General features: G+C 42.1%; 1 protein-coding gene across 4 annotated transcripts in view; it reads left to right on the top strand.

The window, feature by feature from the left end:
* The window catches only part of lrp8 (low density lipoprotein receptor-related protein 8, apolipoprotein e receptor), a 114,453-nt gene that overhangs the window by 58,806 nt on the left and 34,686 nt on the right, over nt 1-20,961 (top strand). For all 4 annotated transcript variants that reach the window (XM_035413702.1, XM_035413703.1, XM_035413699.1 and 1 more), the window contains exon 4: nt 13,168-13,296. In XM_035413702.1, coding sequence (XP_035269593.1) covers nt 13,168-13,296 — 129 coding nt within the window. The remainder of the gene's footprint in view (nt 1-13,167; nt 13,297-20,961) is intronic.

The following is a 20,961-nucleotide window of genomic DNA, read 5'->3' on the forward strand; positions in this document are numbered from 1 at the left end:
TCCTTTTATGGAGGACAAGTGAAGTGATTTATGGGAATAATATTCAGCCATTTGCTCATGACATGTCGCTAAAACCGTGAATTAAGAGTTAAGTTCTCGGTGTACTGAAGTATGGTAGCTGAACAAAACTGCTGTTCGGTAAAGAAAGCTGCCTAATGGAGAGGAATGGCTCTCTGAGTAGACTCGTAATACCATCCATGTCTTCTGTTGCTTTGCTTCAGAGGTCATTATGAGTGCATTAAAAAGTAATAAACACAGCCTTATGAACATGAATTTTGTGCTTGTCTTTTGTCTTGTCATGTAATTATAAAAAATAGTGTGTGGTATCATTGCTGTTGCACTACAATTAATTCATGCAGTAAAAGTTTTGTCTGTTTCCCCTTACCTGGAGCTGCTGACCCCAGCTCTGTTTAATAGAAGAAAGTGTGTATTCAGTTTGGGTAGCGGCAGTTTTTTTGGGTAACAGATGCAAGCTGACGTGTTTCCCATATTGACAACAAATGCTTTGGGTTTATTGGATCAGTGTCGGCCTGGACTGCGATTAAACCGGATTCTCTCGTTAAGAGGAGAGCTGTACCGTAGGACCCGGCCTGAGCGGCTCGAGAGACGAGTCATCACCGCTGGAGCGCCGAGCGTAGAGCCCGGTGTGTGCGGCGCTCGCCGGTCCGCAGGTGCGGGGGAACGACACGCAGCAATCGAAGCGGAGCATCGACCGCGCCGCACTTATCAAATTAGCGTCGACGCCGGAGCCATCCTGCAGGGCTCTGCCTGGCAGAGAGCGGCGCGTCATTACATCAACTCGAAGAGTCACGCTCAAATTTAAATTATGCGTCGGCTTAAAGGAAAGCTGTCAAAGGACTGTCATTGTGCCAGCCGTCCCCTCGTCAGGGCAGTATTTAGTGCTGCTTCTCCCAGGTTCTAGTTAACCCTGGTGTGTCTCAGCTGTGTTGTTTAAAGTGGGTGGTCTGCTCTAGGGTAGTAGCTGGCATTTAATGTGTTTGCCTTAAATGCAAATGCTCCCATTGCACCACTTGCTTGGGTCATTTGCTGTTCAGTGGGCTTTATGATTAGCTTTATATCTGACCAGATATAAAAACTTACTGTTACATATCTCCTGTTTGAAAGTTCCTGCCTCCTAAGAAAATTCTGCTGGACATTGATCCTATGTACTCTGACCTTAGTGTCAGACTTATGTATGGGCTGGTTTTTCTACTCAGTCTTTGTCCAGACAGATGCCATGGCTTTCTCTATCTTGATTAGTCTGCAATTAACTCTCCATGTTTCCCCTCCAATACCTTTAAACGGGACATTTTACCCCCTCTTCCCACAGTAGCACAGTCAGCTAAACGATGCCTCTGAAGAGATCAATTACCCTCCAAAGGAATCAATGTTTGACCCTGAAAGACTCTAAAAATCAGATTAAGTCTAGACTTCAGAGTTTCCAGTGGGTCAGGAGTTTTGATAATTAGGGCTATACATTTCAGTGTGAAATGAGAAATGTTTTCACATGCTTACGTGTGGATTTCAGGCCGTGTTTATGTGTGTGCCTCAGCTGAAATGGCTTTAGCAGGGGCTGTCCTGATTGAACTCGCCCTGGCGCCAGACTTGCTGGGCGGGTGTGACGGAGACGCGAGAGGCTACGTGTGACTGGGGGCGGGGAGCTGGGCTGGGCTGGGCTGGAGGCAGTGGCAGTCAGGACACTGATTCAGATTGACAGTTGAGAACTCCTCTGGGGCAGGGGGGGCCCAACAGTTCCGTTGAGACATTCACCGACCCTGGAACAGTACCCACTACCCGGTACCCTGAGCGATAAGGGCTTCTCTACTGGACAATCAGAGCCTCAGGGCACCTCGACAAAAATAATAAAGAATTCTTCTCACCCCGCCCATTAGTCAGCGCCATTCAATGATTGAAGGATCTCCTTCTCCAGGACGTGTCCTCAACACACAAGGACAGTATGTTCCAAACACTCGTTGCCATGGAATTTTATTTTTACCGCCCATCCTCCACTTTATCTCCTTTGTACTCTGAGCCATGTTATGCTGTCAAGCTTGTTTTGATGGGTTGTACTTGTGCATGATGTGCAATCTTCTGCAGCGTGAACTCGTTTAAACTATGTAATGTTACATTTCCCAGGAATTCCCATTCTCTCAGTCAGATGTATATCTCATATTTACTGAACACTGGTCCTAACTCAAGAACATCACCTCGGTTTTCAGTGAGTCTGATTCAGTTCATCTTTCAATTCTTCAGGTCCAGTGTTTGTTTTTTTGCAGTTGTGCAAACTTAAAACGCGAAATGAAAATCAGCTATTATTACAGACCGCAGTAGTTTTGCTAGTTAATTATTTAGATTATGACGGAAGGTTTCAGTCAGATGTGCAGAACGGGTTCAATTTCATGCTTGAAGCTGAGGTTACTGGAGTAATTTCCCATGTGGGCAAACTGCTGAACTGCACATCGAGGTTCCACCCCCAGACCTGCCCCCAGACACCTGCTCGAGACTCCTGAATACACCTCGAGTGTCAGTGTTGCCCGATTACAGCTCAGCCAAGCCATTAGCACCAGAATTTTAATTTATTTTCTATCAAGGCTGGTTTCCTTCACACCATTCAGGAGCTGATTCTGCAAGAGGAGTTCAGCAGCTCACACAGCCCCCGTGTGAGTTCTAGCAAAAATTCTTTTTTTTCCTCTTCCGAACATGCCTGGAGAGACTCAATCTAATTCAGGCTTGTCTGAATTACAGAATATATCCAGGTTTAATTAAAAGAAATATGACAGTCAGACTGTGAGGAAACCTTTTGGGACTGAGTGAAATATTGAAGTTTTCGATGTTGAGTAAACAACTTCGTGTGTGGTTTTTTATTTTTATAGTGTGAGTAATGCCTCAGATAGTGTCCATCAGTGTTCACTGATTGCATTTTTAATGCCAAGGTACCTGCTCAATTATGGAGCAAATGCAATAAAATGAACAAACCTTCACACAGAATTATTCGGACAGATTGACAGAATTGACTAAATCGTGGCAAGGGCAAGTGGATGCACTTCAAACAGCAATAGTGACTGCTAGACATGGGTTGGATTATTACTGATGCCTATTGCAAGTAATTACCAGCTTTTAACAAATTACTATTTTTACAGCTCTAGAAAACTGTGAGCACACATTTGAGCTGCTTAATCTCCAGGTAAATCAAAAGAAAATTCCCTGCTGATATGGGCCTAAAAGCATTGGCCTCTCCGAGAATAACTATTTACACTTCTGCTGTTAAGGGTCACGCGTGTACAGTCTTGCTTGGTTGCTATGGAAATAACTTCTCAATTTTCTGTAATTGGCTGTACCTGAAAGTTTAAATATTTTATTTTGTGCCCTGTGGTGCCACTACCTCTCCACAGACAGTACTAACATTTATTCTGCTTGTCAGCTTCTCTATATATCTCTGGTGTTCAGTTCTATAGTTCTCATAAATAGTTGATGATACAGTACTCATATTTGTTAAAGAACAGCATGGAGCACCCACGCATTTGGTTTTGTGCTCTTTCTATCTTTCGTTAGCAGCGTGGAGATGAACCTAACAACTGACATTTAATTTGGGTAAAAAATGTGTATCTTGAGATGTAGCCGACTGTAGGCCACAGGTTGTATAGATTATGATGCTAAACGCTTCATATATGTATCTGTGGACTCCATATCAATACATTGATACATCTTTTGGTTTACAAAGACAAAAGGCCTGTGAACATGTACACAATTAATTGCGGTAGAAGTACTGGATGAATAATTAGGATGATTTATTCAACGGGAAAAATGAAATGTGAAAAGAAATCACAGAAACACAATATTGGACTTGGATATTGGACTTGGTACTGTTTGGATATTCTGTGTAACTGACTGGGCCCTACTAACGCTGACATTTTTGTGTTACAATTACTGCTCCATATTTGGTATCACGTGTCATTTTGCTGACAGTATTGATCTCTGAAAAATTGAACAGTCCCTGAAACTGTGACCTGGAAAATAATGTCTTAAGATTGCTGCAATGTTTTTTTCTTTTTCTTTTTTCTTTTTTCTAAAGAAATCATGGACAATCATGCATAATTACCCAATATAGCATCATTTTCACAGGCTTCTGCATATACAGCACTTGACATGGAATCCCCGTCATTAATCACTATTTTGCCTCTTTTAAGATTTAATTACTCTAATTATTACTGACATTGACAGCACAATAGATGGCTTTTACTGGCCACGGTGGGGTGGTGTCACACAGCTCCCTTCCCCGGAGCGAGAGATAATGGATGCTGGCCGAGAATCCGCTGCGCCCGTTCTGCCTGTCCTGGCAGCGCTGGGCCTGGTCAGAAGCCCACTGAGAAGGCAGCCTTGTTCTGGGGCACCACATCGATTCTGCACGCACGCAACTTATAAATTATTTAACACGTAACCCGGCTAGTGATTAATGTCACCTCCAGAAGTTTTGTGAGGAAGCCAACAGAACGAAGCCAAACTTTAAGAAGTTTTTGGATTGGAAAGCCTTCGGAAGTCAGGTGGATGTTGCAGAGCCCCGTGTTACGAGGGACAGTGGGGCGATCAGGGGAGTCTGAACGCTGAGGTGGAGCAGTTACGGCTTGTGCCTCTCCTTCTCTAAGCTCCTCCTCTAACCATTCGGGTTCACATTGATAGCCCCCGACTCTATAAGTAAGACATTCTTCATCATCCGGTCCTAAAATCAACTCTTCCATGTCCATTTGTTATTGTAGCTTTTAGCCAGCAAACCGTCAAAAGGTCAAACTGTTTGTTTACTAGTTACGCACACGCATGTGATTTTGACCAATAGAATTTGTTATTGTGTCCATGGATACATCACTTAGTTAAAATAATAGATAAAAGAGCATACTAAGGTCAAAAGGTATCTGTTTATTTTGATATATGATGTGTTTTCAATACTTTAATGCCTTGCAAATGAAAAAGAAGATCCAGCTAAATGTTTTGTTATTTTAACTAAGGTAAATTTTGACGAGGTTCCAAAAATGCATGGACATGAATTGGGAGCCTGACAACTGGGATGAATGGCAATTCTGTCAACGGTCAGCAGGGGCAGCTGATGTTACTAGTATTCACACAATGGAAATACAATGGAGTAGGCCTTACAAAATGTTGTTCTAAAGTGTAATATCCTTTTAATAACAGGCAATCCGCCTTTTAAGTGCTTGGTATCAGTTTATAAACTAAAGCAGAATTTTTCATATTGTGTTGCGCAGAGTACCATTTTAATATATTTCATGAGTTATTTTAAAACATGAACACACCCAGTGCCCCCTGGTGTGAGTCGTGCACTAAGCATGTGCCATCAGTGCGCTATACTCCAATGGGCACAGTGTGAGGGTATTTTCCCAATCTTCATCCATAGTGAGAGGGAGTTGGCCTTCCCTACCCTGTCAAGTCTGAGCCTGCTCACTCCCACAGGGCTCGACACTTAAGTCTGGATAACTATGGCAGACAAGCGATATTTCTGCTTTATGTTTCATTAGTCATGGTGTTATGTCTGTTAGATGTGTTAAATGGCATGCGCTATAAGATGTGACATCTGTGATGTGAGTCATGGTGTCAGTATGCAAATGAGGAATTATGTGACATGTATGAGCATGTAGGTGTATCATGTATACCAAAAATTGCTGTTCATCAAAACTGCCTTCTCAGTGTTCTCTAAGCTTTCCTTATTGGTTCAGTGTGCTGTGTATTACTCATATGAGACCTCTGACACCAGCAATGTTTAATGATGACACGGAAATGTTAACCAGGTACAAGTCTCTTTTTTATGCTCAGCACATCCATCGTCACTCTAAAAACAATCCTAAAAAGGAGGATTCTGACAAAGTGGCAATTTCCTGAAATCAGTGACTGGTGGTGGGACACGGTGCCTCTCGCCTGGCTATATGACAGATTCTCTGAATCCCTGCTAAATTAATGGTCCACTGTGCCAGCGATTTAGCACTTTTCCACCCTCCCTCAGTGACACGAGAGAGGCAGAACTCTCCCTGCCCATACAAAGCATCCTCTGCCCTAACATTCCTTATGGCTACAGACTGAGCCATTTATTTTTCCCTCGGAAACGGGAAGGAAGACCTTGCAGTGTTGCTATTTCTCTGTCATTGGTCACTACCCACCCTCTATACAGTGACAGCTACATATTAATAAACACCAGGCAAGTCATTGGAATGTGATTATCATAAGGAACCTTGATTAAAAATATAATTAAATTGGTATTAAGGAAACACCGCCCTGTCACATCTCCTGTACCAAATTAAGGCACAAATTGAGGCTTGCCCCCTATTTGATGTCTTAATTTGTCATGTGGTGAGCTTTCATCAATTGATTTAAAAGAAGAGATGGCGGCAGAATTTTCTCTATAAAGTGCTGTTATTTCAGTTACCACAAAGACTGCATAATGCAACAAATTAGTAAATAACAAAGCAACATCTGAATACGTTTGTCTACGCGGTGATTTAATCTGTGAGGAGATGCATAATTACAGTAAATGGGATACTAGGCCAGGATGACTCATGCAGCCTTCAAAGAGTGTGCATCCCATAGCACGGTGGCACTAGGAAATGCTTCTTAAACCCGGGAGAGTAGTGCTCTTTCCTCATAATTAAAAGTTGTTCATGTAATGCACTAAACTCAGTTAATCCAAAGCATTCTGTAGGGCAGAATAGCATTTGCTGCGTTTTACGTATCGTCGTTCCTTAATGTCACGCTCCACTTTCCGTTGGAGGTTAATGCAGAGATTCACACAATGAATATGTGTAATAAATATATTAATGATGTTCCACTACAAATTACATGGCGTGTAGAATATTTCTCATTTTGGTGGATTTCAAATAAAGCTGACCCATGGCATCAGAGAGGAAGATGAATAGCTGGTTAGATGGCCATTGGCATGAAAAACTCGATTTAACCCTTATTCATAATACTGTGTCACAGGAAGCAGGAAATGGGGACAGTTACAGTACACTGAAATGATTTCATGTATTTGATCCACATACTGCACGTAAAGCTCACCACAAGATACAGCATAGCACATAAAAGGAATTATGAAAAACATACTGTAGATACCATTAAATTAAAAGGCAGTGGGCCATTGATCTTAACAGTTATAATATTTTTTTGCTCCATGTTTCGACGAGCTGTCTGTTTTTCTTATCTTTCAAGCTAGTAGTGTCGGCTGAAAAAATTGAAATCTCAAAACTACCGGTACATAGTGTGCAATGTTGCCCTTTCTCCTACTGCTGCTGAGTGCACTGGCAGATATATAATTCCTTTAACCACTAATCCTTTCATTAAAAAAGGATTTATTATATGATCAAAATGTTTTACGTGGAAAATATCCTCAAAGAGTTGCAGCAATGAGATTCTGAAGGAGTTTTGAAAAGCATTCTGCAGGCACATTTGTCTGTTTCTCTTTACAATGAGGATTTTATGTCTACCTCGGCATGTTTTTGAATTGAACATTCTACGAAAGACTGACTTCGAATCTTGGGAGATTTGCTGTAAGCTCAGAGGAACAGGTAATTAAAGCTTGTGTGAGTTTATCGACTTTTGGCACGGGGAATCCAGCCATGTGTGCGGCTGTGATGTTTATGTGTTTGATTGCTGTCTGCGTGCGGGAGTGTGGGATAGACAGACCATGTCGGGATTTGGGGATCATTTGCAGGTTCGAGTGTGACGGCCCTCGGGTTGACCAGCTGCCCCCGGTACTCCGTCTTAAGCCCTGGGTCGTCTCATTGATATTCCAGCGTCTGTGACCTGGATTTGACCCCTGTTTCTTCTCCCAGGCAGGGGATCACGAGCGGGAATCCTCCATCCCGTCTTTGAGCTGATTTATTATTCAGCGTGGTGGGTGTGTTTATGTTAGCGTAGCCTAATGAAGCAGTAAATCTTATTCTGCCTTGCATTATTTGAGAGTTTGTGCAATTCCGGCTGGGTGGGGAAGGCACACTTATTACCGGCCCCTGACACCCTCTCTCGCGCCTCTTGTGCCTGGCCAGCTCTGATCCCAGCCCCCTTTGTCAAGGAAATTGCTCTGAGAGACAGCTTAGTGCGCTGAAAGACTCAGCGGTGGGGAAAGCTTCTGGAGAGGAGCAAAAGTCTTGTGTTTCCTTGGTGTGACTTACTGTGCTGCCCCTCATTTTGCTGCATGTCATTCGGAGTGTGATAAAAGTTAGTAATTCTTGTAGACAGGTCTCCACTGTTATATTCATCATATTCCCCAGGTTACAGCCTAAATTCAATTATGTTAATGCAGAGCCATCGTCTATGTATTATTAGCACATTACTCTGCATTTTAATTGATTGGTGTCGTTGCTTTGAAAACAGCAGCACAGTTTATTTCTTCATTTGGGGATTAACTGACTTATGGTGAGCCAAAATGTAAATTCCACCACTTCTGGACCCTGAATTATGTTTATTGTCTACATCTCTTGGCTAATATTTCGGGTACAGTGGGTTGACATATGATTAATTTAATATATCTGGGCTTGATGGGGATTTATGTGACCTACATGGCATCAATGGATGTTTTGGCTTGTTTAAGCATACTGCTTTTGAAGCCAGCTGCCATGTTGTCTTAGTCACTTCTTTTATGATTGATCTATTTCTGATGATAATATCTATTATTAATTCATTCATTTTATACAGTGTACCCAGTGTATTTTCTAAGAAATACAGAAATGGTTAAAAAGGCAGTGTAGTGTATAAAAATTAAAACATGACATATTAAACATGAATATATAATATACTTATATATGTAAAATATACAGTGCTATAGAGATTCTAGCTCAGGTAAAGCATTGCTTAGTTAAGGAGCCTATGCATTGGTATACCTGGAAGCCAGTGTGGGAAGGGAAAGTGGAGTCATATGGGATGTCTTTTTAGTTTTGTTTAAAAGCCCAACTACTGAGCTTCGTGCTGTAAGACCAGTTGATTTAGATCTAAATTCAGAGCCTTGCAAGGTACAAGAACAGGCAAATATGGTGTTCTGTCTATCAACAACATAGCTTTCTCTCTATCACCGAAAGATCAAAACTGCTTGATTTGGACAGTTTTTGAGCTGAAAGCAGTATGCCTTGGTAAAAAAAGAAAAAAAGTTTCTCAAATCCAAAATCTGGGTCAAAAGTAACACCAAAGTTCTAAGTAACACCAAAGTTCTTAAATGTTTTTGATATTTGGGACTAGATTACTTGGTTACAGAACAGCTTACTGTGAGAACAAAGACTTAGTCTTTCAAAAGTTAAGTTGTGGAAAGTTTTGGAACACCTAACTACAGTATTAGTAGTATTAGTTAGACACTCAAGCAGTTAATAAAAGTTTAATTGAGTCATCAGGTAAATCCTGGTGTATGAAAAATTGTGTATTATCTATATAGAGCTGAAAAGGGAAATGGTGTTTTTAAATAACATGGTCCAGCATTAGGACATTAAGATGGGTTCTAATGTGGACCCGTGGGGAACTGCTGTTGAGGACATACACTGAGTAGGAGACGCACAGAATGTGAGACCAGATAGACTGGAGTCAAACTCAATGTAGTATCGAAAACTCCTGCACTAAGGCAATTTAAAACGATATCATGGTCTACCATGTTGAATGTGGCACAGAAATCTAAAAGAACCGAAATTGAACAATCCCTTCTCCCAATCCCAATCCCTATCCTTTAATAAGAGTTTATTTTTTACGGTGCTCATTTTTTTTTAATGATTATGTGCATTGATGCGTTTGTATATATTTCTATGAAGGTCAGTTGAAGATTGCATAGTCTAGCAAGTAGCTGTTTTTTTTCCTCGCTGTCCCTTCATAGGAAATGGGCTAGCCCCTACAGTATCCTAACATATTCTGCCTTGTGCAAGCTTAAGGAAACATTAGGGCTTTTACTCCAATGGTACATAGTGCAAGAATTACAATCAGATGGAGGCCCCTCATACATGAGCTGTGCAGCAAATTGACCAGCTTTACTTTCCAGATCAGAGTTATGGGATTAGAGAATCAATCATTCCTCGGTTCTTTTATGAAGAACCACAGAGGCCTGCCTGTGAAGTGTGACTCTTGCTCTGTCTGTGAGATGTAATTAGGAGGGCAGTTAATCTAAAACGTGTTAGCATAAGGATGGCCTTTCCCGGCTCATCAAGGCCACCCTCTCTGTGGACGAGGAGAGAATAGCAAAGCGTGCTTGCCCAGCTGATGACATCACGTTCCTGAGCTCTCCACCAGCTCTCAACCAAGCCGCCGCCTAACCTGTACTGTCATCAATCTGGCTCCGAACGTTGAAATAAGCTCCCCTCACAGCAATGCAAATGCCCCTGACTCCATCCCCTGAGGTAAAGGCATCACATAATTTGAATCTACTATTGGAGGATCAAGCCCAGGGAGCTACCTATGTAGTGCACTCAGAATTCTGCTCAAACCATTCTAAATAAAAGCTACTATTTGAATTGCTGTATCATGTCCTGTATAATATCACGATGGAAAAGGAATACACTTCAGGTTCCAGCTCAATAAATGTGTGTGCGTGCCTGTGTGCGTGTGTGTGTGTGTGTGTGTGTATGTGTCTGTTTCTGTGGCTGTGTGTGTCTGTGTGTGTGTGTGAGATTTTTAGTGTGTGTGTGTGTGTGTGTCTGTGTGTGCCTGTGTGTGTGTGTGTGTGTGAGAGAGAGAGATTTTTAGTGTGTGTGTCTCTGTGTGCCTGTGTGTGCCAGTGTGTGTGTTCGTGTGTGTGTTTATCAGTGTGTCTGCAGTCTGCATGGGACAGACTGTGAGAGGTACATGGGCACAGCTGGCCTGGATCCTGCAACTCTCATGTAGGTCATGTGCAGTAAGGTGGAAGCTCCACGGGAACCGAGCCAGAGCTAGGCAGGATGCCATCCGTTCTCACTGACCCAGCCACTTGTACTGCATGAACACCGGCTACGACACTCACACTGTCTGCCTGTCAATCAGAAAGATACTGGTTCGGAGTCCGGTTGTGGGGACAAAATAGTGCTAATCACGGAATCGTGTAGAATTTCTTTAATATCCTTTATCTTAACTGGCCAGCTACCCAGTGACATGCTGCTTCTAGCGACATGTGCTCTATCAGGGGAACTGCATATCTCTACTGCTCTAGTCAAAATACTGAACCAGAAGATGTCGGGTCCTCCAAGCCCGTGTGGGACGGATTCTGAGGTTGACATTTCACACTCAGTGCTCCCTCTTGGTTTAGTGAGCACACTTTCTTTCACTGTCCAGCTACAGTACCTATCAGGTACTTTTTAACTGTCTGTGTACATATGTACTGTATATACGTCTAACATTGCAGACCCACTCTTGAGTTCTGTTCACTTATTAGTCCCTGGCAAGGTCAACCGCGTGTGGGGCATGGATGATGCAATCGGATTCCGAGCGAGAATAGATAAGTGAAAGTCGTCAGACACTGGAAGGACATCAAAGCTAGACATATTGACAGGTTTATTGGCAGCTTTTTGGCGGTACTCTGGTAGGGAAAATTGCAACAAGAAACTGAGACAGAATTCATGCTCAGGCGGGGAGGCTTCAATGGACTTCTATGAGGCAACCTTTTCAGCACCTTTCATTATCCTTTTTTCTCGCTGGGAAATGTCATCCCTTCAGCACCAGCGCGTGCTGATCTGTCTCCAGTACCTATTCTGCAAAGAATCCGTGACAGACTGGTAGCTTTTGTTCGGTCAGCACGGCTTTTTAAAAAGTTCACCTTACAAACAGTGCAGCAGATGGGTGCTTAATGAGAGATGGCACAGAGAACCGCAGAGACCAGGGGGGCATCCCGTAACACTCAATAAAAGCAGGGCAGATGGGCCGGTCACAAAGCCCACCCATTCCCTGATAATATTCATTGATTATTGGTTGATTGCTTAATAACCAATGCAAAAATACACCTGAACTTTGGTACCGTCTGTGTTTTGCACTGTTCTGCTTCATCTCTGTTGTTTTGAACAATGAATGGCAGTTTGTGATGGAGTGTGTACTCTCTCACACTCTATATAGCAGCCCTCCCTTCTCGTTCTGGGTCATTCCTACAGTAGCTCTAGAGCAGCTCACCACAAGCCTTCATCATGTTCCAGTACAGAAAGGAACAAATTATATCCATATTAAATTTATTTACAAATTACATTCATTTAGTGTTTCTGCGAGTCTCCAGATACTGGTCTCCTGAGTCTCTAGGGGTGATGAGGTCATGCAGGTCATTCTGTGTGGGCAGGAGGATGCTAAATAAAGAAAAGACTGCAGCCTTTCTCAGGGGAGAGAGGCGGGACACAGACTGTAGCCATTGTTGTGGGGGCACCTTCCTCAGAGTGGGATATGAAATGCAGAGGACGAGCTGGAGGAGATGAAGCTTCACCAGTACATGTGGCAGCAGTCAGGACAGCTCACACCCCGCCCTACACACAGCACTCCCTCCACCCCATTGTCAGCTTGCAGATTGAACGCAGAGCTGAGAAATAGTAGACGGCTATTCAATGGTATGGATGAGGAAGCCATAGCAGAAATAGGACTGAGGATTTATTTTATTTTTATGTCCGACCAGAAATATTTCATGTTCCGCTTCAGGTAAGAGGTCACGTCTGCGCTGAAATGATTCTCTGAAATATTTGTGCTGAAAGAGCCCGGCGGAGAAGGCCATGCTTCAGCTGCCGTGACTCAAGGGGCAGCCCCTTCATGGTGATTTGGGCAGCTCGGGATTGGTGAAATGAGCAGGTTTTCATTGGGTTATGATGCTGTAAATATCAAAAGATCATACCAGCAGTATTGATTTTTAGACTCATTGGCAGGCTGTGGAAAGCAGAGATGTATAATTGATGGGCTGCATTTCACATCAAATGCATTGTAAATGCATTGTAATCTAGGATCTATTCCCACATCTCAAACTTGAATGGATTGTGAGGGGGGGTGTGGGTGTGAGCCTGCATTTGATGTATTATGCACCTGTTCCATTGAAGAAACCTGTAGGCATGGAAATAAGAACAGTAGCTTGAGCTGATAAAAGTTTCTCCGCATCGAAAATGTCCAGCGTCCATGTGTCAGGTTGGAGTCGCCTGGAAAAGGTTTTGTTTGTGCTGTATGGTGTCCACAGGATGCTGGTTAAGTGTGCCCTCCCCTCTGCTCCAGGTCGGCAGACGTGCCCGCCCGAGAAGTTTGACTGCGGGGGCCACGCCAGTAAGTGTGTCTCGTTGTCATGGCGATGCGACGGCGAGAGGGACTGCGAGAACGGCGCGGACGAGGAGCAGTGTGCGGCAGGTAGGTGTGACCGCCGAGGCCCCGGCTGTGCCGCAGAGAGAGGGGAGCCCTGTCTGCCTCCATCTGCTTTGTGGATGGGCTGCTCACGTATGCACCGAGACATGGTGCAAAGCAGAAGGTGGGGTATTTTTTGTGGCGTACCACCTGGCAGATGGACCTGTCTTTGTCTTTGTGGGCGTATCTTGTGTCGAATCTTCAAAGGCACCGTCTCCTGTGGTGACATCGCCTTGATCAATTTTCCAGGCACTGAGACAGGGGGGAAAAGGCTTTCCAGTCTCATAAAGGTAGGGCAGCACTGACACTTTGAAAGCCCGGGAAACATGTGTCTGTTTGTAGTAATAATTTCATCTCCGACGTCTGTGAGACGACGTGTTCTTTCATCAGAGTGATAGGCCAGGAGAACACTCAGGATGGCAGTCTAGAGCATATTCCCACATTCAGTATCAGAATCATAAAAACATTATTGATTTCCTCTTTCTGAGACCCAAACTGCTATTGATTTTCGCCCGTTCCCCTGATAAGCAGATATTATGCATCATACATTTGCCCTTTCACAGGATCACTGTGACTGCATATTAATAATAAACATCACTGTGATCCACAGTGCCTTGGAGAAAGATACAAGTTCCTTTTACTTTATTTACTATTGTATTATATTACTTTTACTCTGTTTTATTACAATTAATTAATTGTATTATTGCATTTAGCCAATTTCAGCTAGCAGTGTAGGTTTCAGTGTCTTTGACCTCAAATACATTGAGCAGTACATGGCCGTTCTGTTTATTTCAGAACTGTGTGACTGTTCTGGAGCCAGTATCTGTGATAAAAGGGAAAGGTTCGTCTCTGTGTGATAGGTGCTGTAGAGGCCTCACTGCACATGCTAAAATTATATGAAATCTTAAATTTCTCCTCTTTAATTTTAATTTATCTCGCCTTTGTGGAAGTACATCTTTGCTGCATCCCCAGCCCCTCTCAACACCCACAACCCCCCTCCCAAAGCCCACACTGCTGTGCAGTAGCCGATATTCATTTGTAATGTCACTTCAATTATGAATGTCTCAAACGGTTTTGCTGAAGGTTGTATTTTTTACTCTCCCCCTCACAGGGATATTATTTCCTGTTCCCTTTTGTGATTTCTTTTTTAATTTCTTTGACTGAAAATTCATCAGCTCAGTATATGTGGAACCTGCCGGAAGGCATGTTGCTGTGCCCTCACACTGTCCCTGTTAGCCTGCGTTACCTCCCTTTAACCCTTCAGCAGCTCCGAAAAAATATAACGCATTACAGTCAATGCGGCCTGCTGATTCTTCAATCAGTGAGTTTCTGTAGGGTCCAGAAATGCACAGGCGCTCAGATAAGCTTTATGGTCCAGATGCTTGTAGGCGTGTGTCTGATATTTGTGGACAGAAGCATAATACAGGCAAATTAACTATGTTAATTTGTAAAAATAATATTAATAAGCACACTTTTTGTATTCACTTATATCCATAGATTTGCTTGGTCTCATTTGCTCAATCAAATTAAGTCTATGTGATGAGAAACCTTTTTCTGCCTTTTGAAAAAAATACTAAAACCACATTTGGCTGTTTTTATTTTATTAAAACAGTTAACATTTAAAACATTGCATTTCTAGAACTGGTTTAGGTCAGTGGGGAGGTGCCTTGCACTTGCAAACCATCATGTCGCTGAGCTGAACTAGGAAACAAGAACTGTATATATTACAGCAATATTACACTGAGCTCTGACGATTATTCATTTCCTTCTTGTATTTAGAGCGGTATTCAATTATCTGCTACACAGTTCTGACTATTCACATGAACAGGACACAGCCTCAAATTTTTCATCTGAGAAATTAGATTTAGAATTGCATATTAGGTTTCTCCTTCTCCATATTTCTATTGAATACATATTTAAAATACTCCAGGCTCACTCCATCTTTCATTTGAATGAGAATGCCTTAAGACTATGTTAATATTAATGTTAGTATACATTAGCGAATACGTAAGCAATTACAGTTAATATGTATTTTTAAAATAAAGTGTGCAGTAAAATTAGATGAAAAATCTACATCAACATAATAGTACAAATATTATCCCTCTCTAAATGTGCTCTGTGAGCCAGTAACCAAAGGGAAACCAGTGGATTCTAAAAGAAAACAAAACTCATGTATATTATGCATGTGTTTCACAGTCACATAAAAACACTAGTTCCTCCCCTTGCATTCATGCAGGAGTGAGTGCATGTGCTCTTAGAGAGAGGAGGCGTGACTCCGCACACACACAGCCTCATGCTGGGATGAGGAGTGGGCTCAAGCAGGTGCTCTTGGTCTGTCCTCACACACACACGCACAGACACTCGACGTGGCAGAGCTTGTCCCCGCTCTGGCCCGTGCCTTTGCTACAAGGCACAAATTACCATCGGGTGGGGGTAATTTAAATATATTCAGGGGAACACAGATAATTTCCTTCCTAAGGACCTCCCCCCCCCCCGCCCCCCCCCCTCCCCAACTGCCACCCTGCATATTAAACATCAAATGGCCTCCACTAAGCCCGGCTAGGGAAGGGGAGGGATGTGAATAATACATTTCTTTGCTGGAGTCTGTACTCCTCCAAGGAATGTTCCCTCAGCTCTCTTCCTGTTCAGGCAGCCACCAAAAAACTCCCCGTGCACCTCTTGTCTGTCTTCCAGATCGCCCCCCCCCCCCCCCCCCAGGCTGCTCAGAATTGAATGCCGGCTGAATTTAACTTTAATCACATTTGCTAATAGATATATCCATATGCGGAATTAAACATGCAAAATCCACCTGCAGAGATTCAGATTTACATTAAAAAGCCCTCTGAAAGTTTACAACCTTAATCTATAATAATGTGCTATCACTTACATTTGGGCACCAGGGAGCTACCACGTGAGATTATGAGGAGGAATGTAGCTGTACATTCTGAGAGAAAGAGAGAGAGAGAGAGAGAGAGAGAGAGAGAGAGAGATGCAGAGGCAGATGATAAAGTATGATGTGGAATATGGTTTGGCTGAAATAACTCAAGTATCATTTGCACAAAGTGCTGCTGTTTTACTGGTGGACCATTTACCCTCACAAAGAGGCTATTTCTGGATGAGTTATTTCCGAAGGTGGATACGTTGGCTTTAGCATCAGGTATGTTTCTTTTCTCACAGCTGAGCTAAAGAAACACCATGAAATGTGATGTTCTCCCTGTGATGTAGTTCATATAGCCAACTACCAGAAAGTCACTTGTCAACTTAAAGAAAAGGTTCATTTATTGGTTTGAAGGACAATTGCAACCAATTTTGGGAGCAATTTGTCATGTGCTGATTGTCTGGATTTTTTTAAAGTGGATTTATGTGCATATCCTTTTTGTAGAATGAAGTGGCAATGGACTGGCAGGACTTTATTAAAGACCATGCTGCCATCTATTTCTAAATGACCTAAGATGCATTGGGAGACAGAGTGATGTTACATTTCTGAGCAAGAGACATAGTATTAAGGCCCATAACTAATTGCAAGGAGCTAATCTTAGTGTCCTTTCGCAGGCCCCTAATCTAATGCAATACCTTTGCTAAGAATGATGACCTTTGTCTTTTTTTATTTGAATAGTTACTCTCTGCTGTATTAAAAGAAAGCTGGTACCTATTAACTCTACTAGGAATTTTTGGGGATTGATTTCTTCTCTATTGCAGTACATGTCTTGCCATTGTTGAAAGGACCTTTGGCACTGTTGCTGAATTCATCCACTAGCTTTTGTGTGAAATTCACACTGTATCTGTGAACTATGTGTATGTCCATATGTGCATTGAGCTCTATAATGTTTGGAACAAAAAATTATTTTCTTGAGTTGGCTCCGATTTTATATTTCTAATGGAAAAATTAGGCTACATATACTTAAAGTGTATATTCTCAGCTTTTATTTAATTGCATTTTTTATACACTTTGGTTTCACTATGTCAAAATTACAGCAGTTTTTATACATAGCCCCCTTTTCAGGGCACCATAGTGTTTGGGACAAATGGTTTCACAAGTGCTTCTGATTAGTCAGGTGTGTTCAATTGCTTCCTTCGTGCAGGAGAGCTTTAAGAGGGCTTTCAGTGTCTAGTCTTGAATCTAGGCTTTTGATAGCCTTTGAAGTCTGTTATTGATGTTTGTCAGCATGAGGACCAGAGTTGTGCCAATGAAAATCAAAGAAGCCTTTATGAGGCTGAGAAATAAAAAAAGAGTGCTGCTGAACTCAGTAATTGCAAAGGATGTGGTAGGCCAAGAAAGACCTCTACAGTCTGACTGATCATGACAAAAACACTCTTCAGGAGGCTGGCGTGGATATGTCAGTGACTACTGTATGTAGAAGACTTCATTAACAGAACTACAAAGGCTATACTGTAAGATACAAACCACTAGTTTGTCGCAAAAATAGGATGACCAGGTTACAGAAAGAAGGTCTTGTGGACAGATGAGACCAAGAATCAGAGTAATGGCAAGAGCAACATGTGGAGGCCGAAAGGAACTGCCCCAGATCCAAAACACCCCCCTCATCTGTGAAACGTGGTGGGGGTGTTGTGGTTTGGGCATGAATGGTTACCACAGGTACTGGATCACTTTGTAGTACCAGAAGGAATTCTGAAGTGTATAGAAGCATTATATCTGCTCGAGTTTTAGCAAATACCTCCAAATTCATTGGATGGCGCTTCATCCTACAGCAAGACACTGATCCTTAACATACTACAAAAGCAACAAAGACATTTTTCAAAGCTGGAAAAACTGGAAAATCCTTGTCTGGCCAAGTCATTCACACTTTCTGAATCCAACAGAACATGCATGCTGCAGAGAACATAACGTAGCTAGTCCTAAAACAAGCAGGAGCAGAGAAGGTACTCAGCACCTGGTGATGTCTATGGGTCAGAGATGTCTATGACTTCAAGCAGTCATTGTAAAGGATATGTGACAAAGTACTAAACTTGACAACATTCATTTACATAACATTAACATGTCCCAAATATTATAATGCCCTGAAACAGGGAGCTATGTATAAAAAGTGCATTGTTACATGGAGAAACCAAAGTGTATAAATATACCCTTAAATAAAAGCTGAGAATCTGCACAATGTGAATTGTTTGATTAAAAATCTAAAATTGTGGAGTACAGAGCCAAATCAAGAAAAATATGTCTTTGGTTGAAACATTATGGAGCTCACTTTTTGGTTACTAACAGTTTTGTTGCTAGCAGTTGCTGATTGCCAGAAAAAAAATGTGGGGAGATTGTCTTCTCATGCCTGACAGAAATGGAAACAGATTTTTGGGATCAACCAAGTTTTTGGTCCCTGAAAATAGATAACCCTTTCTATACTATAATGCCCATGTTTCAAAGTATTTGTTCATTCAATCTAAAACCAGTAGTCTTAAAAGTAGACAATGAAATCTAATCAAATTTGGTGTAATTCTTAATTTAGAAAGTAATAAACAAGGACCAAGCTCTGCCACTAAAATGTTAAGCTTATTATTATTGAAGTTCTTGCCTTTTTCTTTGAAGGAAAGGCTAGAATTAACTGTTACTGCCCTATCTGGCTCACTTGGCCAGGGACACTGTGTTCCTGCCAAAGGTTTGGTAAGAGGGTGCCAACTAATGCTACCACACACTACCCCTCTTGCCAGGGGTTAAGCTCTTCACATTCATCAAGAGAACAAATTCCAAAAACAGACACCGCTGGTGGAATTCTGGGAGGATCTTTGCGATTTATCTGTTTTTTAATCCATCCATTTATTTTCCTATAAATCTGAAATGCCCAATATTATTTGCGGGCTGTCTCATTGCTAAAGCATCCTCAGCTTGTCAGCCTAAGAGAGGGTAGACTAGCATGAGCATGCTGAAGCTAGCCTCTGCCTCTTTTCACTCTGTGGTCCAAAAGCTGAGCTGCACAGCCATTATGGCTGAGGGCCGCCAGAGACAGGGCAGGCAGGTTCCAGGCAGAGCTGCTGTTGCACAGTGAAGTGGAGAGTACTCTGCTGACTGAAATACCACGCAGTAAAATTGTATTTTAAAAGACTCTGATAGAGTGCATTTTACTCTGGTACATTTTCATTCATGATGAGTTGAATTAATGCTCTATGTATCTCCCTGAGTAAGGGACCACCCAGTGGCTAACTATGGACCACCCTCTGGGACTTCAAGTGCCCCCTTCTGTAGTGCCCCTTTTTTTAACACAAGCCTGAAATTGACATACCAAAAATGAACCCTTTTGAACCCTTTTGACTAGAAACATAATCCTGCTTCCTTCCGAAAGGTAACTGTTGGGAGTTGGTTTTCCAAGAGTCAGAAAAAATGTTACCTTACTGCAACAAAATAAAAGAATCTCAAACAAAGTGGAAGTTTTTTTATCGCCTAAAAGATAATTGTTTGTTGAGTGGATACAGATGCTTGTGGCTGTACCTGCACAGCTTCGAAACACAATGGAGCCACAGCCACAGTGTTGGACAAATCCTGGTTCACATCCAAACTGTACTGTCTGTGTTTAGTCAACAGCAAAACGGACAACAATGATAATTCCTCCAGAAAATTTACTCTGGAAGTAAACACTGGACATTCTTTTGGGGTTTCTCCTGGTTAACTTGTTTTTGAGGCTATATATTTTGTCCACTCGACCCTTGCTGTGTTAAGAATACCAACTTTTCTGTGATTTGTGTCATCTGTCGATTTCCAAAACATGTAGAAGTTGAGGACCCCCCAAGCCTGTTTTTCCCCCTTGCAAAATAAGGAACCATTGTTCCTAAAACATTGTCATTGTAAATGGTTTATAGAGGTATAACTGTGAGTTTTAATACTTTCAAATGGTATATTGTGTGACCAGATTTATTGAAAGTTTCACTGTAAAAAATACATTGAATGCAAATAGACCCATGAGGGACTTATGGGTGTAATACCTTGAGTCCCCGTCTCCATTACTTGTTTCCTCAGTAGAACTATGTGGTGTTTACAATTTAGCGTTTTCCCTTTATTTCTTACGAGCTTTGTAAATCAGCATTCTTTATTTTCGGGTAATTGGAGTCTGCACAGTTCTCTCGTCCTCTATGTGTAGACGAAGGCGAGTTTACAGATAGCATTTTTTGCTTTTCCCAATGGTGCATTTAACTCACTGCCTGAAAGGAAAGACGTAGCTCCTGTCAAGAACATGCCTTTCATGCGTACAGGGACAATTTAGCTTGTTGTATTTTTAAAGCATATCACCAAAAAAAAATACTTAAACAAGCCTTTAATTGTGATATATCTCATATAAGACACATACTGTAGATCAGGTGAGATGGACCAGCGTTTAATCCGTTCTGATTGCCTTCTGTGTCTGTTTATTCAGTGGGTATCCTCAAAGGGAAAGATGAGCATCGCGCAACTGTTCTTACCAGAAGGCGACTAACTGAAATGGTTGGGATGAGCAGCTGTGATGAGCTTAAAAACTGCCTCAGTGGTGCAGTCAGACACAATTATCTTGCAATGCAGTCTCTGTGTGGTGCAGGTTTTGAATGAGGTGGATGTGTTCTGGTTAGAGGGAGGTCAGAGCAAGGCCTTGTCTCGGGTTAGTCAGATGACACACTACACTGGTGACCTGTCTTTGCTGTCTGCGTTAGATTATAATGAAGCCCAACACAGAGTTTTGCCTTTCATATCATTGA

Source organism: Anguilla anguilla, chromosome 4 (assembly GCF_013347855.1).
Source record: "Anguilla anguilla isolate fAngAng1 chromosome 4, fAngAng1.pri, whole genome shotgun sequence".
Classification (NCBI taxonomy): Eukaryota; Metazoa; Chordata; class Actinopteri; order Anguilliformes; family Anguillidae; genus Anguilla; species Anguilla anguilla.